The sequence below is a fragment of the Aotus nancymaae genome, unplaced genomic scaffold, assembly GCF_030222135.1.
Source record: "Aotus nancymaae isolate 86718 unplaced genomic scaffold, 86718_ANA_hifiasm-v0.15.2.pri h1tg000012l, whole genome shotgun sequence".
Classification (NCBI taxonomy): Eukaryota; Metazoa; Chordata; class Mammalia; order Primates; family Aotidae; genus Aotus; species Aotus nancymaae.
Window position 1 is genome coordinate 7,261,462 of NW_026988423.1, and position 20,121 is coordinate 7,281,582.

A 20,121-nucleotide genomic window follows, 5' to 3' on the forward strand; every position below is an offset into this window, starting at 1 on the left:
CTAAGAGCAGGAAGTGGCCACCATCTTAAGGGTGAGGTACGGCCACCATTTTGAGAGGGAGAGAGAGAAGAAAAGAGAGAAAAAAAGAGAGAGAAACAGAAAAGGAAACCGAAAAAGAAAAACAGATGAGAAGGAAACTGTATTTTCAGTTTCTTTTTAACGGGAGCCTTTATGCCAAATGGGCCAATTCAAATTAAAGAATTTGGTATAAGCTGGGGGTTTGGCTCTGCCATGAGGCAGGGTTGCTTAAATGGGGCTTCTGAATACCCACACCTCAGTCACTGGTGAGGGTTCGGGAAAGTGGGGATGTCTCCCTCAAATTCCTGACCCTAAAAACCCCTCATGGGGAGAGAACAGGAGTGTAGGGATGTCTCCTTTTACACTCAGGTCCTAAGCCGGAGTCCCAGACACAATGGCAGGCAGCCGGAGTCCCGGACTCAAGTCCTGGACCCCCAACAGGAATCCCTGATGCTGCAGCGGTTTTGGACAGGGATCAGCTAGTGAGGTGAGAACAGCTAGTGAGGTGGTAGGCAACAGAAGTCTTACCTTGTGGTGAAACGGCAGCTCCCCAGTCTGGCTTTGTGTGGAGGAGTCAGTTTCCCCCAGGAGGGGTCTTACAACTCCTCCCGGGTTTTGGCACCATATGTAAGGTCTATTCTCGCTGAGTTTAAAGAGAAGAAACTGAGGCCAGCACAAGAAGATCTGATGCGAAGGAATTTATTCAGGCTCCCGGACGAGGTTCTGTGGCCCAACAGGAAGGGCCGGAGAAGTCACGTGGACTCCTCTCAGGCATGGGGTTTTATAGGGAGTGGAGGCATTTGATTGGCTGTGCCCAAGGTGAGTGGGGCAAAATGGAGGGGAGTGGAGCCTGGATGGAACAAAATGGCAGGGAGTGGGGCCCAGATAGGACAAAATGGTAGGTAGGGAGTGGGGCCCAGATAGGACAAAATGGTGGGGAGTGGGGCCTGGATGGGACAAAATGCTATCAGGTAGGTCCTGGTGGGGCTTTTTTCCTGTGCTCCCAGTGGGGGTGTGTGTCTGAGCTCCTGGCAAGGGAAGGAGGTGTGTCCGAGCTCCCCGCGAGGGAGAGGGGAGCATCTGAGCTCTCCGTGAGGGAAGGGGAGCATCTGAGCTCCCAGAGAGGGAAGGGGGTGTGTCTGAGTGCCCTGCAAGGGAGGGGTGTGTGTCCGAGCTCTCTGCGAGGGAGGGGGGAGCATCTGAGCTCCTGAGAGGGAAGGTGTGTCTGAGCTCTCCGTGAGGGAGTGGGGAGCATCTGAGCTCCTGGCGAGGGAAGGGGGTGTGTACAAGTTCCCGGTGATGCAACCAGCCTTACAGTACCTGCTCATTTAAAAAAAAGGTGTCTGTTGAGGGGACATTCATCCATCTCTTAAGACCTCCCCATGGACAGGTTCTAACGGGGTGACAGTTGAAAGAGAGCACAGGGCTGGGGGGACATGGCTGAGGCCAGGCTGGGGTGGGCCCTCCTCCTCTTGGAGCCCTGGTGGAGGGCTGCCTGGTGGAGGAGGGTAGGGCTCTCTTGATTGATCCTCACAGCTCAGGCAAAGCAGCCAGCACATGTGTGCAGCACCAGACAGAGGCTGCAGACAAAGTGGCTCAGATGGCACCTATAGGCTGGAGCTGGGCCATGAGCTCCACTGCACACAGGTCCCGGCCTTCAGCCATAAGGTGGGTGCCCAGGCCAGGTGGGATAACCAGCGAGAGAACCAGTCAGGCACGTGGTGATGTGAGTACTCTGAGCTCATCCCCAAAGAGAGGAACTTGCTCCCAATAGCATAGCCATATAGTAATGGATCCAGGGTTGGCACTTCAGCCTCAGTCTGATGTCTGTTCATCCAGGGGTGCTTGAGCCCAGGAGGCAGAGGTTGCAATGAGCCAAGATGGTACCACTGTACTCCAGCCTGGGCAACAGAGTGAGCTCTTGTCTCTAAAATAAACAATTAATAAATTTTTTTTTTTTAAAAAAGGCTGGGTGCAGTGGCTTATGCTTGTAATCCCTGCACTTTGGGAGGCTGAGGTGGGTGGATCATGAGGTCAGGAGTTCAAGACCAGCCTGGCCAACATGGTGAAACCCTGTCTCTACTAAAAATACAAAAATTAGCCAGGTGTAGTGGTGGTGCCTGTAATCCCAGCTTCTCCAGAGGCTGAGGCAGAAGAATCGCTTGAACTGGAGAAGGCTATGGGAAGCGCTCTGTCGGCCAGAACTTCAAGAATGACTCAGGGCCCACGCTGAGCAATCACTTCATGGAGGTAAGCCTGGCCACTGCAGCAGAGCCGTGTCCTGTGAGTCCAGCATGGATGGTGGGAGCTAGGGAACCCCTCATGGCCCTCTGGCCCTGGCTGCAAGGATGTAGACAGCTGAAACTCAGCCTTGGTGACTTTCCCTTTTGTATCTCCAGCCCCACATCCCCAGGGGTGAGAAACACTTGTCACAGTGCCAAGGACTGGAAGGAGGGCTTGGGAAACAGATTTCCAACCGTAAAAATGCATTTTGGAAACAGCAGTTCACTTTTAGTTTTTCCCAGAGGGTGGGTTCTTTTGCTGAGTTAGGAACGATGGTGTGCTCGGCAGCTGAACGGGTGGTGGTTCTTCTACAGCACGCATTCCACCTTGTACATTTTTTTCCCCTTTCACATCCAGTCCTGCCAATGGTGGTGGTTTTTTTTTTTTGTTTTTTGAGATGCAGTCCGCTCTGTCACCATGTTGGAATGCATGGCACAATCTTGGCTTACTGCAACCTCTGCCACCCATGTTCAAGTGATTCTCCTGCCTCAGCCTCCCAAGTAGTTGGGACTACAGGCATGCACCACAATGCCTGGCTAATTTTTGTATTTTTAGTAGAAACAGGGTTTCACCATTTTGGCCAGGATGGTCTTGATCTCTTGACCTCGTGATCTGCCCGCTGCAGCCTCCCAAAGTCCTGGAATTATAAGTGTGAGCCACCGTGCCTGACCCAGCCTTTTTTTTGTGGTCTGCTGTCTCATTCTCACATTATGCCTGCTGCTTCAGTTTCTTCAGGCTTCTGCCTTCTTTGAGCGTACAGCCTTGTTTCTGTGAAGCTCACTGCCACAGGGTCGCTTTCTGGTTCTATGATGAGCTCTCTGTGGCTGCGTGGTCGTTAAATGCTCACAGTGGCTGCCCCAACTGCCCTCCTGGCAGGACTAGGAACTTGTGGCCTCTCCACCATTCAGGGCTAAGACCCTGCCAAGTGCCAGGGTGGGCATCACTCTGACTGGCTGTTGAATGTCACCTCTGCATCCTCTTTCTGTGCCAGAGTCCCATGGCCACCCAAAGAGCAGTGAATTTCATAGAGTGCTCCAGGGCTCGGCACACTGTTCTGTTCGCGGCTGTGATTGACTGTAGTTAGAGGAAGCAGGAGTGCTGGCGCAGGGAAGGGGGCTTGGGGTGGAGTCCAGGGGGAACCAGGGCCAGCACCCAGTGTCCTCTCCTCATCCCAATGCCTTCATAAGGGATGTACTTGGCTGTCCCAGCACTATGTCACCCAGGGTGCTTATTGGGGGCTTCCACATTGGCAGGTGCTGCTTGGTGTGGACCACACTGTCAGACTCCTAGGAGGCAAGCAGGGGTTCAGCATAAACCATGTTTGTGTAAACAGTTCAGGTGCAGAGAGCCTCGTACCACTTCTAGGATTGGTGGGAACCCTCCCCCAATCCAAGTTCCCAGACAACCTATGAGCAGGCCTTGTAGAGGCAGCTCAGGTCTGCTGTGACAACTCGCCTGCAATCTCCAGTGCCTGCTGCTCTATTCCTTTTCCCCTACTCCTCCCACCATCTTAATCCTAGGAAAAGGCCCTATCTCCTCGAGGCCTGGGCTGGGCCTCTGAGCTGCCCAGAGGCCTCATGGTGTGTGGTGGCTGCCCATTGCAAGTCCCCTGGGCACGCTGAAGCCTACCTGAAGGTGACGCTGTGGCCCCTGGAGGAGGTGGGGTGGGAGTGGTTAGAGGAGGCCATGTGATGGCTGCAGGCCTGGGTGCCGGGGATGCCAGGCAACTGGGGGCCCAGCCCCATCAGGATGGCCCTGGGGGCTGTGAAAGGTGCCCTGGAGCTGGTGAACGAGAGCAAGGATGGGGCATGGCTGACAGTTGAGGACAATTGAGACAGCTCTCACTGTCCCCTCCCTCTCCAGGTGGCCCACCAGATGCTGTCCTGGGCTGCGTCCACATTCTCATGGGCACCGAAGAGGCTCTGCAAACCCCTTCTGGACCTGCATGGCCTTGCAGTCAGGTAATGCAGGATTGGAAGTGAGACATCTGGCGTTCCTGCCACATATCAAGTGCAAGGCTGAATGTTTCGACATGCTCTGACACATTGACTCCTCTGACCATCCTGCATAGAGGTTCTTCAATCCCCATTTCACAGAAGAGGAAGCTGGGGTTTCTTCCTCACTCCATAGAGACCTTGTAAGCATGGTCCCAGTGCAGGCAGGATTTTAGGAGCTGCTGCTGATGAGCACAGTGGGTGAGGCTGACCCCTGCCTTTAGGAAGCTGTTTTACTCAGAGACAGACATGAAGCACAGGAAATCATCTACAGCACGGTATGCACAGCTCCCTGCAGGGGTCCTGAGAGTCACCGCTTAAGCAGGTCATTCTGCTGTGTCACATTTCCTTTTGTTTTGTAATCATCTTTTTTTTGAGATGGAGTCTTGCTCTGTCACCCAGGCTGGAGTGCAGTGTTGTGATCTCAGCTCACTGACACCTCCGCCTCCTGAGTTCAAGTGATTCTCCTGCCTCAGCCTCCCAAGTAGCTAGGATTACAGGCATTTGCCACCATACCCGGCTAACTTTTGTATTTTTAGTAGAGATGGGGTTTCACTGTACTAGTCAGGATGGTCTCAGAATCTTGGGCTCTAGAGACTCAGTGCTGGGATTACGGGCAGAAGCCACCATGCCTAACCTGTTTGAAAAGGAAAGTGGTGGGGTTGATGCAACTGGGAGGGACTAGGAGGTCCCAAGGCTGGGGTGTTGGGGACAGGACTCTGGCTTCTGCTCTGACCTAGGAAGGATGTGATCACCATTTCACTTCAAAAGGCCCCTTTGGTCCCTTTGTTGAGAACACAGGGGTGGTGGATAGAAGTGGGGAACACAGTCTAGAGCAGGGGCCTGGGGACCCAGTATCCTTTTCCCTCACAGGCATGAGGCCCATAGGGAACTGGGCTCCAGGCAGGGGTGCAGCCCCCTTCTTCCATGCTGGTGGCCTTGCAGAGCATCTGGACTCCGGCTCTGCCTCTAACTGGGATTCCTCTGCATTAGCTCTGTGTGCCTCAGTTTCCCCAGCTATAGAAGAGGGACTAAACCTGCATCATGGGGAAAAGGCTCCATGTAATACAAGTTCCTGCTCCTGCCACCTTGCAGTCAGAATATAGGCTGAGGAAGGGAAGAGCTCCCAGGTCAGGGCTTTGGCTTAAGAATCACCTGCCTGATTATTCACCTATCTGGTGAGTGGGATCTGGTGGGGGTGCCAAAAAGTGGATTCAGCTGGCAGGGAGGGCATTGAGGCTGCTTCCTGCCCCCAGCTGCAGGGCCTCTGGGCTCCCTGGAAGTGAGGCCGCCTGCCCCTGCACCTCCTCCACCGGCCTAACAACAACAGAGAGGGCAATGTTGCTGTTCCCACTACACCCCCACGTCCACCGAGATCTCCCTGATCATTCAGGTCTCACAGTGGCATGGAGGCTCCTCCATGCCACTCCCCAGGGTAGGGACAGTGGGGAAAAGGGCTTTCTGTGCCCCAGGGGCCAGGCTCACACTCACCACCCTGAAGCAGTTCCCCAAGCTGGAGTGGGGGTCCTGGAAGAAGGCCCAGCAGGTGGAGTTCTGTCCTGGGCAGGACTGCTGAGTCTTTTTGGTGGCCCTGAAGTCACCATCCACCTTGCAGGACAGACACAAGACTCAGGCCTCCCACTGGACCATGTGGCTCCCCCACATAGATCGGCCTCAGCAGGAGACTCCCCCCAACACTGGCCTGCAAAGATCTCTGCAGAGCCAGCAGGCCAGTTGTCTCTCCTGGGACTCTGCAGTGAGCAGCCCTCAAGAGCCTCAGCCAGAGGGAGGAAATGCAGGTTTACCTGCTCACCAGGCCAGGCTGAGCTCCTCCAGGCTGCGGGCCACAGAGCCATCTGGCAACATCAGTTCATTGACTGCTTCATTGTCGTTGGTTCTCAGAAGGCCAGCGGATATGCCTGTGGGGAGGAGGGAAGCTGAGAAGGTCCTGAGAGCCTGTGATCCTCCCCCAGGTGACCTGTATGAGGGATGGCCTGAGGCACACTGAGGAGTGGTAGAATCCTGCCACCTCCACTCCAGGCTACCAGAGCCCAGGGCTCTAGCTCCAAACCCTCATCAGAGGAGGGAGAGAAAGCACAGGGACTGAGGACAGCATGTGTCCCATGGTCCTCTCCCCACATCCTCAGCTCAAGTGGCCAGAATCCAGGCTCGCCCTTTGTGTTCCCTGGCAGAGGGACCACAGAAGGGCCAACTCCAACCTGGAGCCATGTGTCCCAGGGATGGGGGCAGAAAACCCTGGGCCTCAGTGCATCATCTCAACCACAGTGGCCTCCTACAGCCCGGGGACCTGTCACACTGGAAACTCAGAATGGTGCATCCCGAATAGGCTCTTGGTGGTGGAGCCAATCCCCCTGGGGCCCAGACTCACCGTGGTGCCAGAGGCCCAGAGTCAGGCTGCAGAGGCCGGTGGGCATGTCACAGAAGTCAGATACCCCATCCTCACTGGCCAGCTCAATCCTGGGGACATCCCTCCTTGTCCTGGCAGGAGGCAGCTGGAGGTCTGGACAGCTCTCCCCTGGCAGGGAGCAGTTGTACAACCTGTGGGCCAGAGCAGGCAGGCAGGAGAGCTAACCCACAGACAGGGGACAAGCTTGAAAGGGCCATCCCCCCAGGCAACCTGGCACAGGCACATGTCTCCAGGGGAAGCTCGGGCTTCTTCTCCTCACCTGCAGGCTGGGGTAGAAGATGAGGGTCACGTGGTTCAGCTCCACATTCAGGGCCGTGAGCCCCAAGCCTGTCCGACTGAGCATCAGGGAGACCGTGTTGTGAGCAAAGTCTTGGGCCAGAAGGACACTGCCACACTGGGTGCTGAGGTCCCACACCTGGCTGTTGAAAGTCATCCTGTGCTGGGCCCCAGCCACCAGGGCATGGTCTGGGGAGAAGCAGCCCCAAAGGCATGGTGAGTGGAGCCAGCTCCACCCACCGCAGTGGGATACCAATGCCTCCTGGGCACCCTGATGCCTAGATCCCTGGCTTAGCCTCCCCTGGTGCAGCAGCAGAGGCCCAGCGATCCCCCACCAGCTTCGGGATGACAGGAGCTAAAGGGCTATGGCCAATTCAGCCCTAACAAGGAATGGAGTCCTGAGACCCACTACAAAAATGTTGTGCTAAGTAACAAAGCCTGGCTCAGAGGCCATGTATTCTATGCTTCGTTTACACCAGATATCCAGAGCAGGCACAGCCATGGACACAGCAGGCAGACTGGTAGCTACAGAGTTTCATTTTAGGATGATAAAAATGCTTTAAAATCAATTGTGGTGAGGCATGCACAACTCTGAATAAACTAGAAGCCACTGAATCGTGTACTTAAAATGCACAGATCAGCCGGGCACAGTGGCGCTAAGCTATCCCAGCACTCTGTCGGGCAGAGGCAGGAGGATCACTTGAACCCAGGAGGTCAAGGTTGCAATGAACCGAGATCGCACCACTGCACTCCAACCATGACAACAGAGTGAGACCTAGTCTCAAAAAACCAAAAAAAAAAACCACAGATCATACAAGTCATCCATTTACTCTCAAAGAAGCTACTGGTGGGGGAAAAAAACTGACTGTTTAAGTGGATGGCCAACGGCTCCCTCAAACATGACAGCGGTGTCCTGCAGCCCTGCCCTCTTCAGGGTAGGGAAGGGATGGCCTGTGAAGGAGCAGGTCTGAGCAGTCCAGCCAGCTCAGACCCTGAGCTGTGCCTTGGGAGTGCTCATGCCCATGGCAGGGAAGCACCATCCATGGTACACAGCCAGGCACCTGATGGCCAGGGCCAGCATCCCGAGGGAGGCACTACCAGCCCCGTGGTCAGCTGTCAGAACTGAGGGGCACAGAGAAGCCCACGGTCACACACACACAACTTGAAGACCAGGCTGTTTTCTACAACATCAGCATGTTGCTTAGACATAACTGCACTCATGCTTCTAGGGAGTCCTCGGCCTCCGTGTGAGTCCCACACAGATAAACCACTCATTGCCAAGCCTGGGTACTGTGGCTCCCCCATGGACATGAGGGGATCCCTCATGCATTAAGAACCATATGTGCCCCTTACACATGTGAGCGATCCATGTTGTTACCTGCATTTCACAGTGGAGGAATCTGTGTCCACAGAGGTTAGCAGACTCACCTGAGCCACATGCAAGCTCCCCAGGAGCCCAGAGCTGGTCATCCCAGCACCGCCCTCAGCTGCAGGTCACCCCTGACTGGTAAGTCTGAATTCCATGCCCTTCCAGCTGTAATGGGAGGTCTGCCTGCTGCTCCAGCAGAGCCCACAGGGTGGGAGCTGGCCTGAAGCCCTAAGCCACCCACTATACTCCTCTGCTGGGCTGGGCCTTATGTTCTGGACAAAGCAGGATGTGCAGCCTGATGCTGTGATGCCATGAGCCTCAGCAGGCTTCCCTGTGCCCCACAGTACCTGCACCTGATGCTGTGCCCATGGGGCAGGGGGCTCCCCAGGAGGAGGGCGGCACAGCCCGGGGAAGGACTCACACTCCCAGGGACCCTGCAGCAGGCGGCATCTGAGCCAGCAGAACTCAGCCAGCACATTGGCCCCAGACAGCTCTCAGAGTGGCCACAGCAGCTTTGCCTCCACCAGGTAGCTGGTCACCCAGGCCACGTCCAGGGGCTTGTCCCCCCCAGGCAGCAACAGCAGCAGCAGCATCACCACTGAGTGGTTCCTAGAGGGAACACACAGGAAAAGTCACTGTGCCTGGCCGAGTCTTGCTTCCTTTGGCTGTAGAGGGGGAGCTCACAGGCCTGCAGGAAGAGCTCTGCCATGGAGAGCATGGGGGTGCCTCTCGGGGAGGGGTGTCCTTGTTCTAGGAAATCCCATAAGGAGGTGGAGGAGGCCAGAGGCCGGCATAACAGCAGAGGTGGTGGGTGAGGCCACGACAGAAACAAGCTGCCCTATTTTGAGGACACAGATGTCTGATGTCATGCCTGATCTGCCCTCCGGATCTTGGGCAGCATGGGGCCTGTATGTGGGGATGCCAAGGGCAGGAGCTGGAAGGTGTAGGAAATTTTGTTTTCGGAGACAGAATCTCATTCTGTTTCCCAGGCTCGAGTAGAGTGGTACTATCTTGACACTGTGACCTCCACCTCCTGGGTTTAAGCAATTGTCCCATCTCAGCCTCTGGAGTAGCTGGAAGTACAGGCACTCACAGCCATGCCCAGCTAATTTTGGTATTTTTAGTAGAGTCAGGGTTTCACCATGTTGTCCAGGCTGTTCTCGAACTCCCGACCTCAAGTGATCTGCCCAAAGAGCTGGGATTACAGGCATGAGCCACTGTGCCCAACCAACAGGTCTAGAAAATGTCTACAGTTGAGGGGAGGAGTGGAACTTTCTCAATACGTAGAGTAGGGTCAGTGACTAGGTGGCCCTGATTTCAGGTGGACCCTGCACCATTCCTCAGCCTGTGTGTGCAGGACCCCTGTAGCACCCAGGAGTTCAAGCCTGCCTGCACTCTGGCAGCCACCTACATCCACCTGTGTGCCCACAGCTTTGTGCCCATGGCCCCTCCACAGTACGGTAAGGTGCCCCAGCCAGCTGGCACTCTGCCCCCTGTCTGGCAACTGCCTTCCAGCCAGAGGGAAAACCCGTCTCTCTCTCTTGCCAGGGAGGACAAATAATTGTCATTCAAGGAACCAAAGAGTCAAAACAAAACATTGACACAGCTTGGATGTGTGTCACCTCCAAATCTTATGTTTGTTTGGGGGGTACATCCCTCACGGATGGCTTAGCACCCGCCGGTTGGTGAAGCGTGGTTCTTGCTCTATTAGTTCACATGATAGCAGTTTGTTTATAAAGAGCCTGGCACCTTCTCTCGCTCCCATTTCTGCCATGATTCTAAGCTTCCCAAGGCCTCACCAGAAGCCAAGCATATGTGGAGCTGTGCTTGTACAGCCTGTAGAACCGTGAGTCAATTATATCTCTTATTTATGAACTGCCCAGGCTGGAGTGTAGTGGCACAATTTCACCTCACTGCAACTTCCACCTCCCAGGTTCAAGAAATACCCCTGCCTCAGCCTCCCAAAAATACAGGCAGGTATTTTCATAGAGATGGGGTTTTGCCATGTTGGCCAGGGTGGTCATGAATTCCTGACTTCTGGTGATACACCTGCCTCGGCCTCCCAAAGTGCTGGGATGACAGGCATGAGCCACTATGCCCAGCCTCACTAGGGATTTGAATGTCCACCACCATTTAGGGAAAATGCCCAGCCCCTGTTCTCCCTCTGCTGTCATACCTCAAAAATCATCATCAACACAGAGGATGACTTCTGTGAGCAAACGTGTGGGGGTTTATCCCACTACCAGGGTGGACCTCTAATTCAGTTCTAACACTAGCTACCTGGAGATTCTCCAGACAGTGCTGCATATGATTGCCACAGCCAAAGCCCCACTAAAAGGGCAGAGGAGTCAGTGGCAACAAGAGAAGTGGAATTCCAAGAGCTTCAGATGCCAGAATTAGTGGCTGCCATTCACAGACATTGAAAACTTAATGAATTCAACAGCAGAAAAGAAAGTTAATCAACTGGAAAATATGACAAAGGGAGGATCCAACATGTCTCAAAGAAATCCCAGTCCAGGTGTGGTGGCTCATCTCTGTAATTCCAGCACTTTGGGAGACCAAGATGAGTGGATCACCTAAGGTCACGAGTTCAAGATCAGCCTGGCCAACATGGTGAAACCCCATCTCTACTAAAAATACAGAAATTAGCTGGATGTGGATGTGTGCACTTGTAGTCCCAGCTACTCAGAAGGCTGAGGCAGGAGAAATGCTTGAACCCAGGAGGTGGAGGTTGCAGTGAGCTGAGATCTGACCACTGCACTCTGTCCTGGTGACAGAGTGAGAATCTGTCTCAAAAAAAAAAAAAAAAAAAAATCCAAAATGAAAACAGGGACAGGACCCAGGACCCTTTAGAGTCAGAAGGCACAATCCCAAATACAATAAATCCATCCATACCTAGACCCATCAAAACAAAATTGTGGAAAAGACAAAAAGTTCCTAAAAACTACTGAGGAGGGTGGAAAGAAAGAAGAACATGTTGACAATTGCTTTCCCACCAGCAACAACAGAAGACAGCGAAGAGAAAGTAAGCATGAGGTTAGATTTTATACCCAGCTCAACTGTGACTTAATGAAATAACCTCTCAGCACTCACTGATCTGTCTAGAGATGTCTTTACCACAAATGGACACTTATTCAAGGGACATATCCACATGTTCACTTATGTACTGTCTGTGCCTGCTTTCCTGCTACAGTGGCAGAGTATTTGCAAGGGAGACCACGTTTTTGCTCTCTGAAAGACTCAATTAGGAAGATGGAAAGATAAGCAACAGATTAGGAAAAATGTTTACAAACCACCTATCAGACCAAGGACTCATCTCCAGAGACTCATCTCTAGAATATATAAAGAACTCAAAGCTCAAAAGTAGGCCAGGTGCAGTGGCTCACACTTGTATTCCTAGCACTTTGGGAGGCTGAGGTGAAATGGCTTGAACCCCAAGTCAAGGCTGCAGTGAGCCATGATTACACTCCTCGCTGCATGAAAGAGCCTTGTCTCACAAGACAAAACCTCCAAAGTAAAAAACAAGAAATAAATGCATGAACAATGTTTGCATTCCCAGCCATAGAGAAACAAGGTAGTGCTACACACCTGAGCTCCAGTGAGTTCCAGCACAGGTTGGTGAGTTGCAGGGACTCTGAAGCATAAAGCATTAGTTGGACATCCAAATGGCCAGGTTGTGATTTCAGCATCCACTGATGAGTGCACTAGAGAAAGCACTGTTCTAGTACCAAAAACGTGGTGGCTGCTGAGAATAAGGCTAGGCTTAGAGGCAGGAATCAAGGTCATGGTCTACCAAGCAGATCCTCTAAGGAAGCAGCTCTGGACTCACGAAGTGCCAAGATGGGAGGTGGTGTGGCTCGACGGGAACCTTGGACAATCTGGGAATCAAGCAGAAGCACTCATTGTTCCGACTGTGTAAATACAAAACTGTCAGCTACTACAGCCATCAACAGAACATCTGGGAGGACAAGCAACTCGGAAGATTTATAGCCACAGGGTAACAATGGACTATTATCTGCAATTAAGATCCTCTCTCTTCCTCTTAGGGTTTATTTATTTATTTATTTATTTGAGACAGTCTTGCTATGTAACCCAGGCTGGACTGCAGTGGCAAAATCTCAGCTCACTGCAACCTCTGCCTCCTGGGTTCCAGCAATTCTCCTGCCTCAGCCTCCTGAGTAGCTGGGATTACAGTCACATGCCACCATGCCGAGCTAATTTTTTTGTGATTTTAGTGGAGATAGGGTTGCACCGTGTTGGCCAGAATGGTCTCAAACATCGGACCTCATGATCCACCTGCCTTGGCCTCCCAAAGTGCTGGGATTACACTAGTGAAGTATTTAAGAAAAGCAGTCACCAATTCAGTTAAATTTTGAAGGACAAATTAAATGGTGGTTATAAGTTACAACATAAAGGCATCTTATGAACGCTCATAAGAAAAAGAGGAAGAAATTAAGGCACTTTTTCTTATCTTTTGAGACAGGGTCTTGCTCTTTCCTCCAGGCTGGAGTACAGTGGTGCAGCCTCTCCAGTAGTTGGGATTAGAGGCATCCACCACCACATTTTTGTATTTTTAGTAGAGACAGTTTCCACCATATTGGCCAGGCTGATCTTGAACTCCTGAACTCATGTGATCTTCCCACCTCACACCCAACCAGAGAAATTAAGACATTCTCAGATAAACAAAAGCTGACAGAATTCATTACATTGGGATCTACCCTGCAAGAAATGCTAAAGGGAGTCCTTCAAGTCAAAAGGATACTAGGTGGATATTTGAAGCCACGTATAAAGACCTGTATTATTGTAATTTTGATTGATATCTCTGATTTCAATTATTTTATTGGATTTAAAAGAGATGTGTAAACATAAGTCTATGTTAAATACATAATTTATATATATACATAAAAAAAAGGCATGGTGGCATGCACCTGTAGTTTTGGATATGGAGGATCACTTGAGTCCAGGGGCTTTAGGTTACAATGAGCTATGACAGTGCCACTGCACTCCAGCCTGGGTGACAGAGTGAGACCCTATCTCTAAAATATAGATATACTTTGTAACATCAACAACATAGGACCGGGCAGAGCTGTCAAGGAATAGAGTATTTGTATGTGATTGAACTTACTAGTTTAAAATCGATTGCTCTAACTTCTAAATATTTTATGTAATCCTCATGGTAATTACAAAGAAAATATCTATAGAATGTACACAAAAGGAAATGAGAAGGGATTCTAAGTGTGTCACACCAGAAAATCAATTAACACAAAGGCAGGCAGGAAATGAGAAAACAAACCATAAGCCATGCAGAAAACAATCCAGAGTGACATGGGGAGGCCCCGTAAATGGTGTGCTGGAGTCCTCCCAGAGCAACTGCTCACTGAGTCCTTGGCTGTGGGCCTCATGGCAGTCACCCACCAGGGTAGTGAGTCTCACCAGATGATAGTCTTTAAAAATGCAAATGAATTCTACAATCAAAAGACTGTAAGAGACTTACACATTAGTTGAAAGTGAAAGGATGAAAAAAGATATTCCATGCAAATGGTAACCAAAAAGGAGGAGGAGCTAGACTAATCTCAGACTAAATAGGCTTAAGGTCTAAAGCTGTTTTAAGAGATAACAGTCAATTCACCAGAAAGATGTAACAGTTATAAATGTACATGCAACGCACCTCAGAGCTCCTAAATACATGAAGCTAACACTGACAGAATGAAAGGAGAAGCAGATAGTTCTATGATAACAGTAGGTGACTTCAACATGTCACTTTTTTTTGAGACAGAATCTGACTGTTGCCCAGGCTGGAGTGCAGTGGCATGAGACAGGTCACTTCAACCTCCTGGATTCAAGTGATTCCTATGTGTCAGCCTCACAGTAGCTGGGATTACAGGTGTATGCCACCATGCCCGGCTATTTTTAGTAGAGACAGGGTTTCACCATGTTGGCCAGGTTGGTCTTGAACTCCTGACCTCAAGTGATCCACCTGCCTTGGCTTCCCAAAGTGCTGGGATTACAAGCATGAGTCACTATGTCTGGCCCAATAACTCACTTTCAATAATGGATACAACACCCAGACAGAAGATCAAGAAGGAAGCAGAGGGCTTGAACAATACTATAGATGAATTGGACCTACCAGACATACACAGATGAATTCACCCAGCAACACGATACGCATTCTTCAAAGTACATGTGGAATGTTCTTTGGGAAAGATCATATATTAGGCCTCAAAGCAAGATTTAATAAATTTTAACTGACTGAAATCCTAATAGCAGAAGGAAAACTGGAATATTCACCAATCTATGGGAACTAAACAACATACTACAAAACTATGGATCAAAGAAAAATAAGGAAAATTAGAAAGTATTTTGAGACAAAACAATGAATCAAATCTTATGGGATGCAGCAAAAGCAGTGCTATGAGGGAAATTTATAGCTGTACATGCTTACATTAAAGAAAGTTGGCCAGGGGCAGTGGCTCCCACCTGTAATCCCAGCACTTTGGAAGGCCAAGGCAGGCAGATAACCTCATGTCAGGAGTTCAAGATCAGCCCAGCTAACATGGTAAAACCCTGTCTCTACTAAAAACATAAAAATTAGCCAGGCATGGTGGCAAGCACCTGTAATCCCAGCTACTTGGAAGTCTGAGGCAGCAGAATCACTTGAACCTATGAGAAGGAGGTTGCAGTGGGCCAAGATTGCACCACTGCACTTCAGACTAGGCAGCACAGCTAGACTCCATTTCCCCTAATCTCCCCCCACCCCCCCACACACAAAGCAGCAGCAGCCAGCCATAGTGACACTGTTCTATAATCCCAGCTACTTGGAAGGCTGAGGCCAGGAGATTGCTTGAGCCCAGGAGTTTGAGACTAACTCAGAAAGTGGCAAGACCCTCTGTCAAATAAAAGAAAAAGGAAAAGCTCTCAAACCACAATCCTAACTTTGTACCTTAAATTATTAGAAAGAAAAGAACAGCCTAAACCCAAAGCTAGGAGAAGGAAGGAAATACTAAAGGTTAGAACAGAAATAAATGAAATAGAAGATGGAAAAACAGACCTATAACTACCAAGGAGATTGAATCAGTGACCAAAAACTTGACGAGAAAGTAAAGTACAAGAATAGATGGCTTCATGGGTGACTTGTACCAAACATTTACAGAATCAATACCAATCCTGCTCATCTCCCAAAATGCCAAGGAAAGAATACCCCCAAACCCATTCTGTGAGGCCAGCATTACTGATACCAAAGGCAGATAAATCAGCAGAAGAAAACACACCACTCTCCCTGATCAATACAGAGGCAAAAGTGCTCAAGAAAATACTGAGAATTCAACAGCATCATAGATGAATTATACAACATGATCAAGTGAGATTTATTCCTGGAATGCAAAGGTGGTTACCATATAAACATCAATGTAAGAGACCACATTAACAGAATGAAGGAAAGAAAACACATGACAATTTGTTTCAATTAGTACAGAAAAAGTATTTAATGAAGTTTAATATCCTTTTATGATTAAAAACATACTGAATAGAAATTGAAACAACCTCAGTGTAATAAAGGTCACATGAACAACCTCCAGCTAATATCATTCTCAATGATGAGAGACAATCTTTTCCAAGATGAGGAATAAAACAATGTGTAGTATTGGGATGCGAGATTAAAATAATTCACCAAGACAAAAGTATGCCAAATTGCAGGGTCTTTATTGCCGGCGACCACGGAGGACTCACGTCTCTCTAACCTGCGGTCCCGAGGGGAGAGTGTCAAGGCTTTTTATACCCGAAAGGCCACCTTGGGAGTGGGGTTGAGGAGTGGGGAGGGGGATCAACGGGCCCCAGACGTTCTGAGGGCTGGCGGATTCTGTAAATCATCTCCTGGGCAGGGACGGGGGTGGGGGCCTCTGGACATTCCGAGGGCTCCGGGACTTATTGTCACTTTAATTGCTACATAAATGATTCACAAAAGTCAAGACAAACATTAGTTTACATATTGGGTACCGACAAAAGTCAAGATAAACGTTAGTTTACATATGGTTTGGGTACCGTTGGAAATTACAGATCTTAGTTCACAGGGGCCAAGATGAGATTAGCTTGGGCTGTGCATTCTGATAAGCAAAGGCCAGCAATTCTATCAGTTACTGATGAGAAAGGTAAACAACTTCACCTGGTGGACATTATCCAGAGCAGACTAGCAGTCTTATTTACAGAAACCAAGTCAGCAGTTATTGCAAGGAGAATGGGGCAGTTATTACAACTCATTTTTGGAGACATAGCTTTGTCATATAAAATGGCATTGCTCAGGTTCTGGCTCCAGGCCAGCTATAGCACAAATGATGCCTGCTTGCATAATAGTGGAAATCCTAGCCAGAGCTGTTAAGAAAGGAAAAAGAAAAGCCATCCAAATTGGAAAGGAAGAAGTAAAGTTTCCTCTGTTAACAAATGACATGATCTTCTTTGTAGAAAATCCTGAAGACCGCACAAAATAAACTATTAGAACAAATAATCTGTCCAAGTTTCAGGATTATGAAATCAACATACAAGAGTCAGTCGCATTTCTACCACTAACAGTCCAAAATCCAAGAAGGAAATTAAGAAAACAGTTCCTGCTGGGCTTGGTTGTGGATGCCTAGAGTCTCAGCTACCTGGGAGGCTGGGGCAGAAGGATAGCTTGAGCCTGGGAGGTCAATGCTGTCAGTTTTTATAACAATTATGCCTGTGAATAGCCACTGTACTCCAGCCTGGGGCAACATAGTGAGACACTATCTTAAAACAAAAAAGAAAAAAAAGTCAGTTTACAATAGCATCAAAAAGAATACAATAGGAATAAACTTAACCAGGAGGCAAAGACTTTGGCAGGATTTAAAGTTCCAGAGACTGGTTGTGTAACAAATGTAAAGTTATCTCAAATTTATAGATTATAAGGCTTAGTTTCATTAAGATGTCAGTATGACTCAAAGTGATCTACAGGTTTAGTGTAATTACTTTCAAAATCTCAGTGATATTTTTTCTTCAATTATAGAAAAATCCATCCTTATAAATTGTGTAAAGTTTATACATAATTTCAAGGGATCCCAAATTATCAAAGAAATCTTGAAAAAGAATAAGAAAGTTTGAAGTCTTTTACTTCTGAATTTCAAAATGTATTATTAAAAGCTACAGTGGTCAAAAGTGTGGCATGGCAGTAAAGACATATAGAGAGACCGGTGGAATGGAATACAGAATGCAGAAGGAAACCCTTACACATACAGTCAAATAAGTTCAATAAGGATGCCAAGACTATTCAATCAGGGAAGGGGCAGTCTCTCAACAAATGGTGTGGGAAAACTAGATATCCACAGGCAAAAGAAGTTCAACTCTTACGTTATATCATGTTAAAAGAAAAAAAGAAAGAAAGAAAACCTCAATAATGAATCAAAGACCAAAGTGTAAGATCTAAAACTCTACAACTCTTGTTTTCTTGAGACAGAGTCTTACTCTGTCACCCAGGCTGGAATGCAGTGTCATGATCTTCGCTCACTGAAACCTTTGGCTCCTGGGTTCAAGCAACTCTGCTTCAGCCTGCCAAGTAGCTAGGATTACAGGCACCCACCACCATGCCTAGCTAATTTTTGTATTTTTAGTAGAGACAGGGCATCTTGGTGAGACTGGTCTTGAACTCCTAACCTCATGATTCACCCACGTCCACCTCCCAACGTGCTAGGATTATAGGCAAAAGCCACCATTCCCAGCTGACAACTCTTAAAACATATCTTGGATATGACACCAAAGGCCGAAACAACAAAAGGAAAAGTAGACAAATTGGATCGCATCAAAGGATACTATTAACAGAGTGAAAAGGCAAGCCACAGAATGACAGGACAGATGTGCAAATTCCATGTGAAAGAGTTCCCATCTAGAATAGATAAAGCACTCTCACAATGCAACAACAAAAACCCAACTAATGCAGTTCAAAAATGCACAAAGGATGTGAATAGACATTCTTCCAAATAAGAGATACAAATGGCCAATCAGCATATAAAAAGATGCTCACTATCACTAATTATTAAGGAAACAAACCCAAGTGAAGTGGAGAGGCTGGGCATGGTGGCTCACTCCTATAATCCCAGCACTCTGAAAGGCCGAGGTGGGCAGATCACTTGAGGTCAGGAGTTTGAGATCAGCTGGCCGACATGGTAACACCACATCTCTACTAAAAATAGAAAAATTAGCTGGGTGTGGTGGCACGTGCCTGAAGTCCCAGATGCTCTGGAGGCTGAGGCAGGAGAATTGCTTGAACCCAGGAGGCAGAGGTTGCAGTGAGCCAAGATTGCACCACTGCACTCTAGCCTGGGTGACAGAGCAAGACTCCATCTCAAAAAAAGAAAAAGAAGAAAACCTGCATGGAGAGGCCACCTCAGAATCATTAGGATGTCTGTAATCAATACAGAAAATAACAAGTGTTAGTGAGGATACTGAGAGGTTGGAACCCTTGTGTACTCTTACTGGGAGTTTAAAATGGAGCTGCAGCTATGGAAAACAGTATGGCAATCCATCAAAAAGCTAAAAATAGGCCAGGCAAGGTGGCTCACACTTGTAATCCCAGCACTTTGCAAGGCCAGGGCAGGTGAATCACTTGAGGCCAGGAGTTTGAGACCAGTCTGGCCAACATGGTGAAATCCCATCTCTACTAAAAACACAAAAATTAGCCAGATGTGGTGGTGCAGGCCTGTAATCCCAGCTATTCGGGAGGCTGAGGGATAAGAATTGCTTGAACCTAGGAGGCAGAAGTTGCAGTGAGCCAAGATTGCACCACTGCATTCCAGTCTGGGTGACAGAGCAAGACTATGTCTCAAAACAAAGAATTACCATATAATCCAGCATTTCCACTTCTGGGTATGTACCCCCTACAATTCAAAGGGCCTCACACATTTATACACTGATGTTCATAAGAGCGTTGTTGAGAGCAAATTCTGATGTGTGTGAGAAATCATATTGTTTGCTGAGAAATCCTATTGAGAGCGGCGGCAAGGGAAACCTAGTCAGCCCCCTAAAGTGGAAAACTGCTCAAGGCATTATCAAACAGTAACCAATATAAATATGTCCACACCAGCTGAATTAGTTCTTTGAACACAGGATATGTGACCCTTTCCTTTGTTCCCTCATAAAGAGCGCTTTCTAGTTTGCCTTTAACCTATAGTAAACATACATTAGCTGCCTGGTTAGTTTACCTTTAACCAATGAAAGCACACAGAGCATCCACTTCTAAAACTTGTCATTGGAAAGTCAAGAATAAATACGTAAGTCAGAGTCTGCTCGGACTCTCAGCTGGAAATGCTGTGAGACCCCTGGTTTTCCACTCTGAACCCACCTTTTGCTCTCTATCTCTGTGTCTGTTTCTTAATTCCTCCGGCACCGCCTGGGTTGGGGTCTCCACAGCTGAGCTGGTCTCGACACAGCGTTATTCATAGCAGCCAAAAGATAGCAGCAACCCAAGTGCCCACTGACAGATAAACAAATGTGGTCTCTCCATACAGTCAAACATTATTCAGCCTTAAGAAGGAAGGAAATTCTGACACATGCTAGCACACAGATGAAGCAAAGTGAAATAAGCCAGTCACAGAGAGAAATACTGTGATTCTACTTATGGGAAGGACCTGGAGTAATCAGATTCACAGAGACAGAAAGTAGCATGGTGGCGGCCAGGAGCTGGGAGAGCAGTAATGGCTTATTTAATGGGGACAGAGTTTCAGTTTGGCAGAATTTAGTGAGTTCCAGAGTTT

At 48.8% G+C, this 20,121-nt stretch overlaps 1 protein-coding gene across 1 annotated transcript in view; it reads right to left on the bottom strand.

Annotated features, from left to right (window-relative positions):
- Positions 1 to 701: 701 nt before the first annotated feature.
- LOC105719156 (uncharacterized) overlaps positions 702 to 20,121 on the bottom strand; it is a 114,817-nt gene continuing 95,397 nt past the window's right edge. Inside the window, exons 5-11 of the mRNA XM_064375364.1 lie at positions 11,957 to 12,246; positions 8,790 to 8,977; positions 6,983 to 7,188; positions 6,685 to 6,831; positions 6,109 to 6,214; positions 5,787 to 5,903; positions 702 to 3,587 (exon numbers count right to left, since the gene is read on the bottom strand). Of these exons, the coding sequence (XP_064231434.1) occupies positions 3,530 to 3,587; positions 5,787 to 5,903; positions 6,109 to 6,214; positions 6,685 to 6,831; positions 6,983 to 7,188; positions 8,790 to 8,818 (663 nt within the window). The 5' untranslated portion in view covers positions 8,819 to 8,977; positions 11,957 to 12,246 and the 3' untranslated portion in view covers positions 702 to 3,529. The remainder of the gene's footprint in view (positions 3,588 to 5,786; positions 5,904 to 6,108; positions 6,215 to 6,684; positions 6,832 to 6,982; positions 7,189 to 8,789; positions 8,978 to 11,956; positions 12,247 to 20,121) is intronic.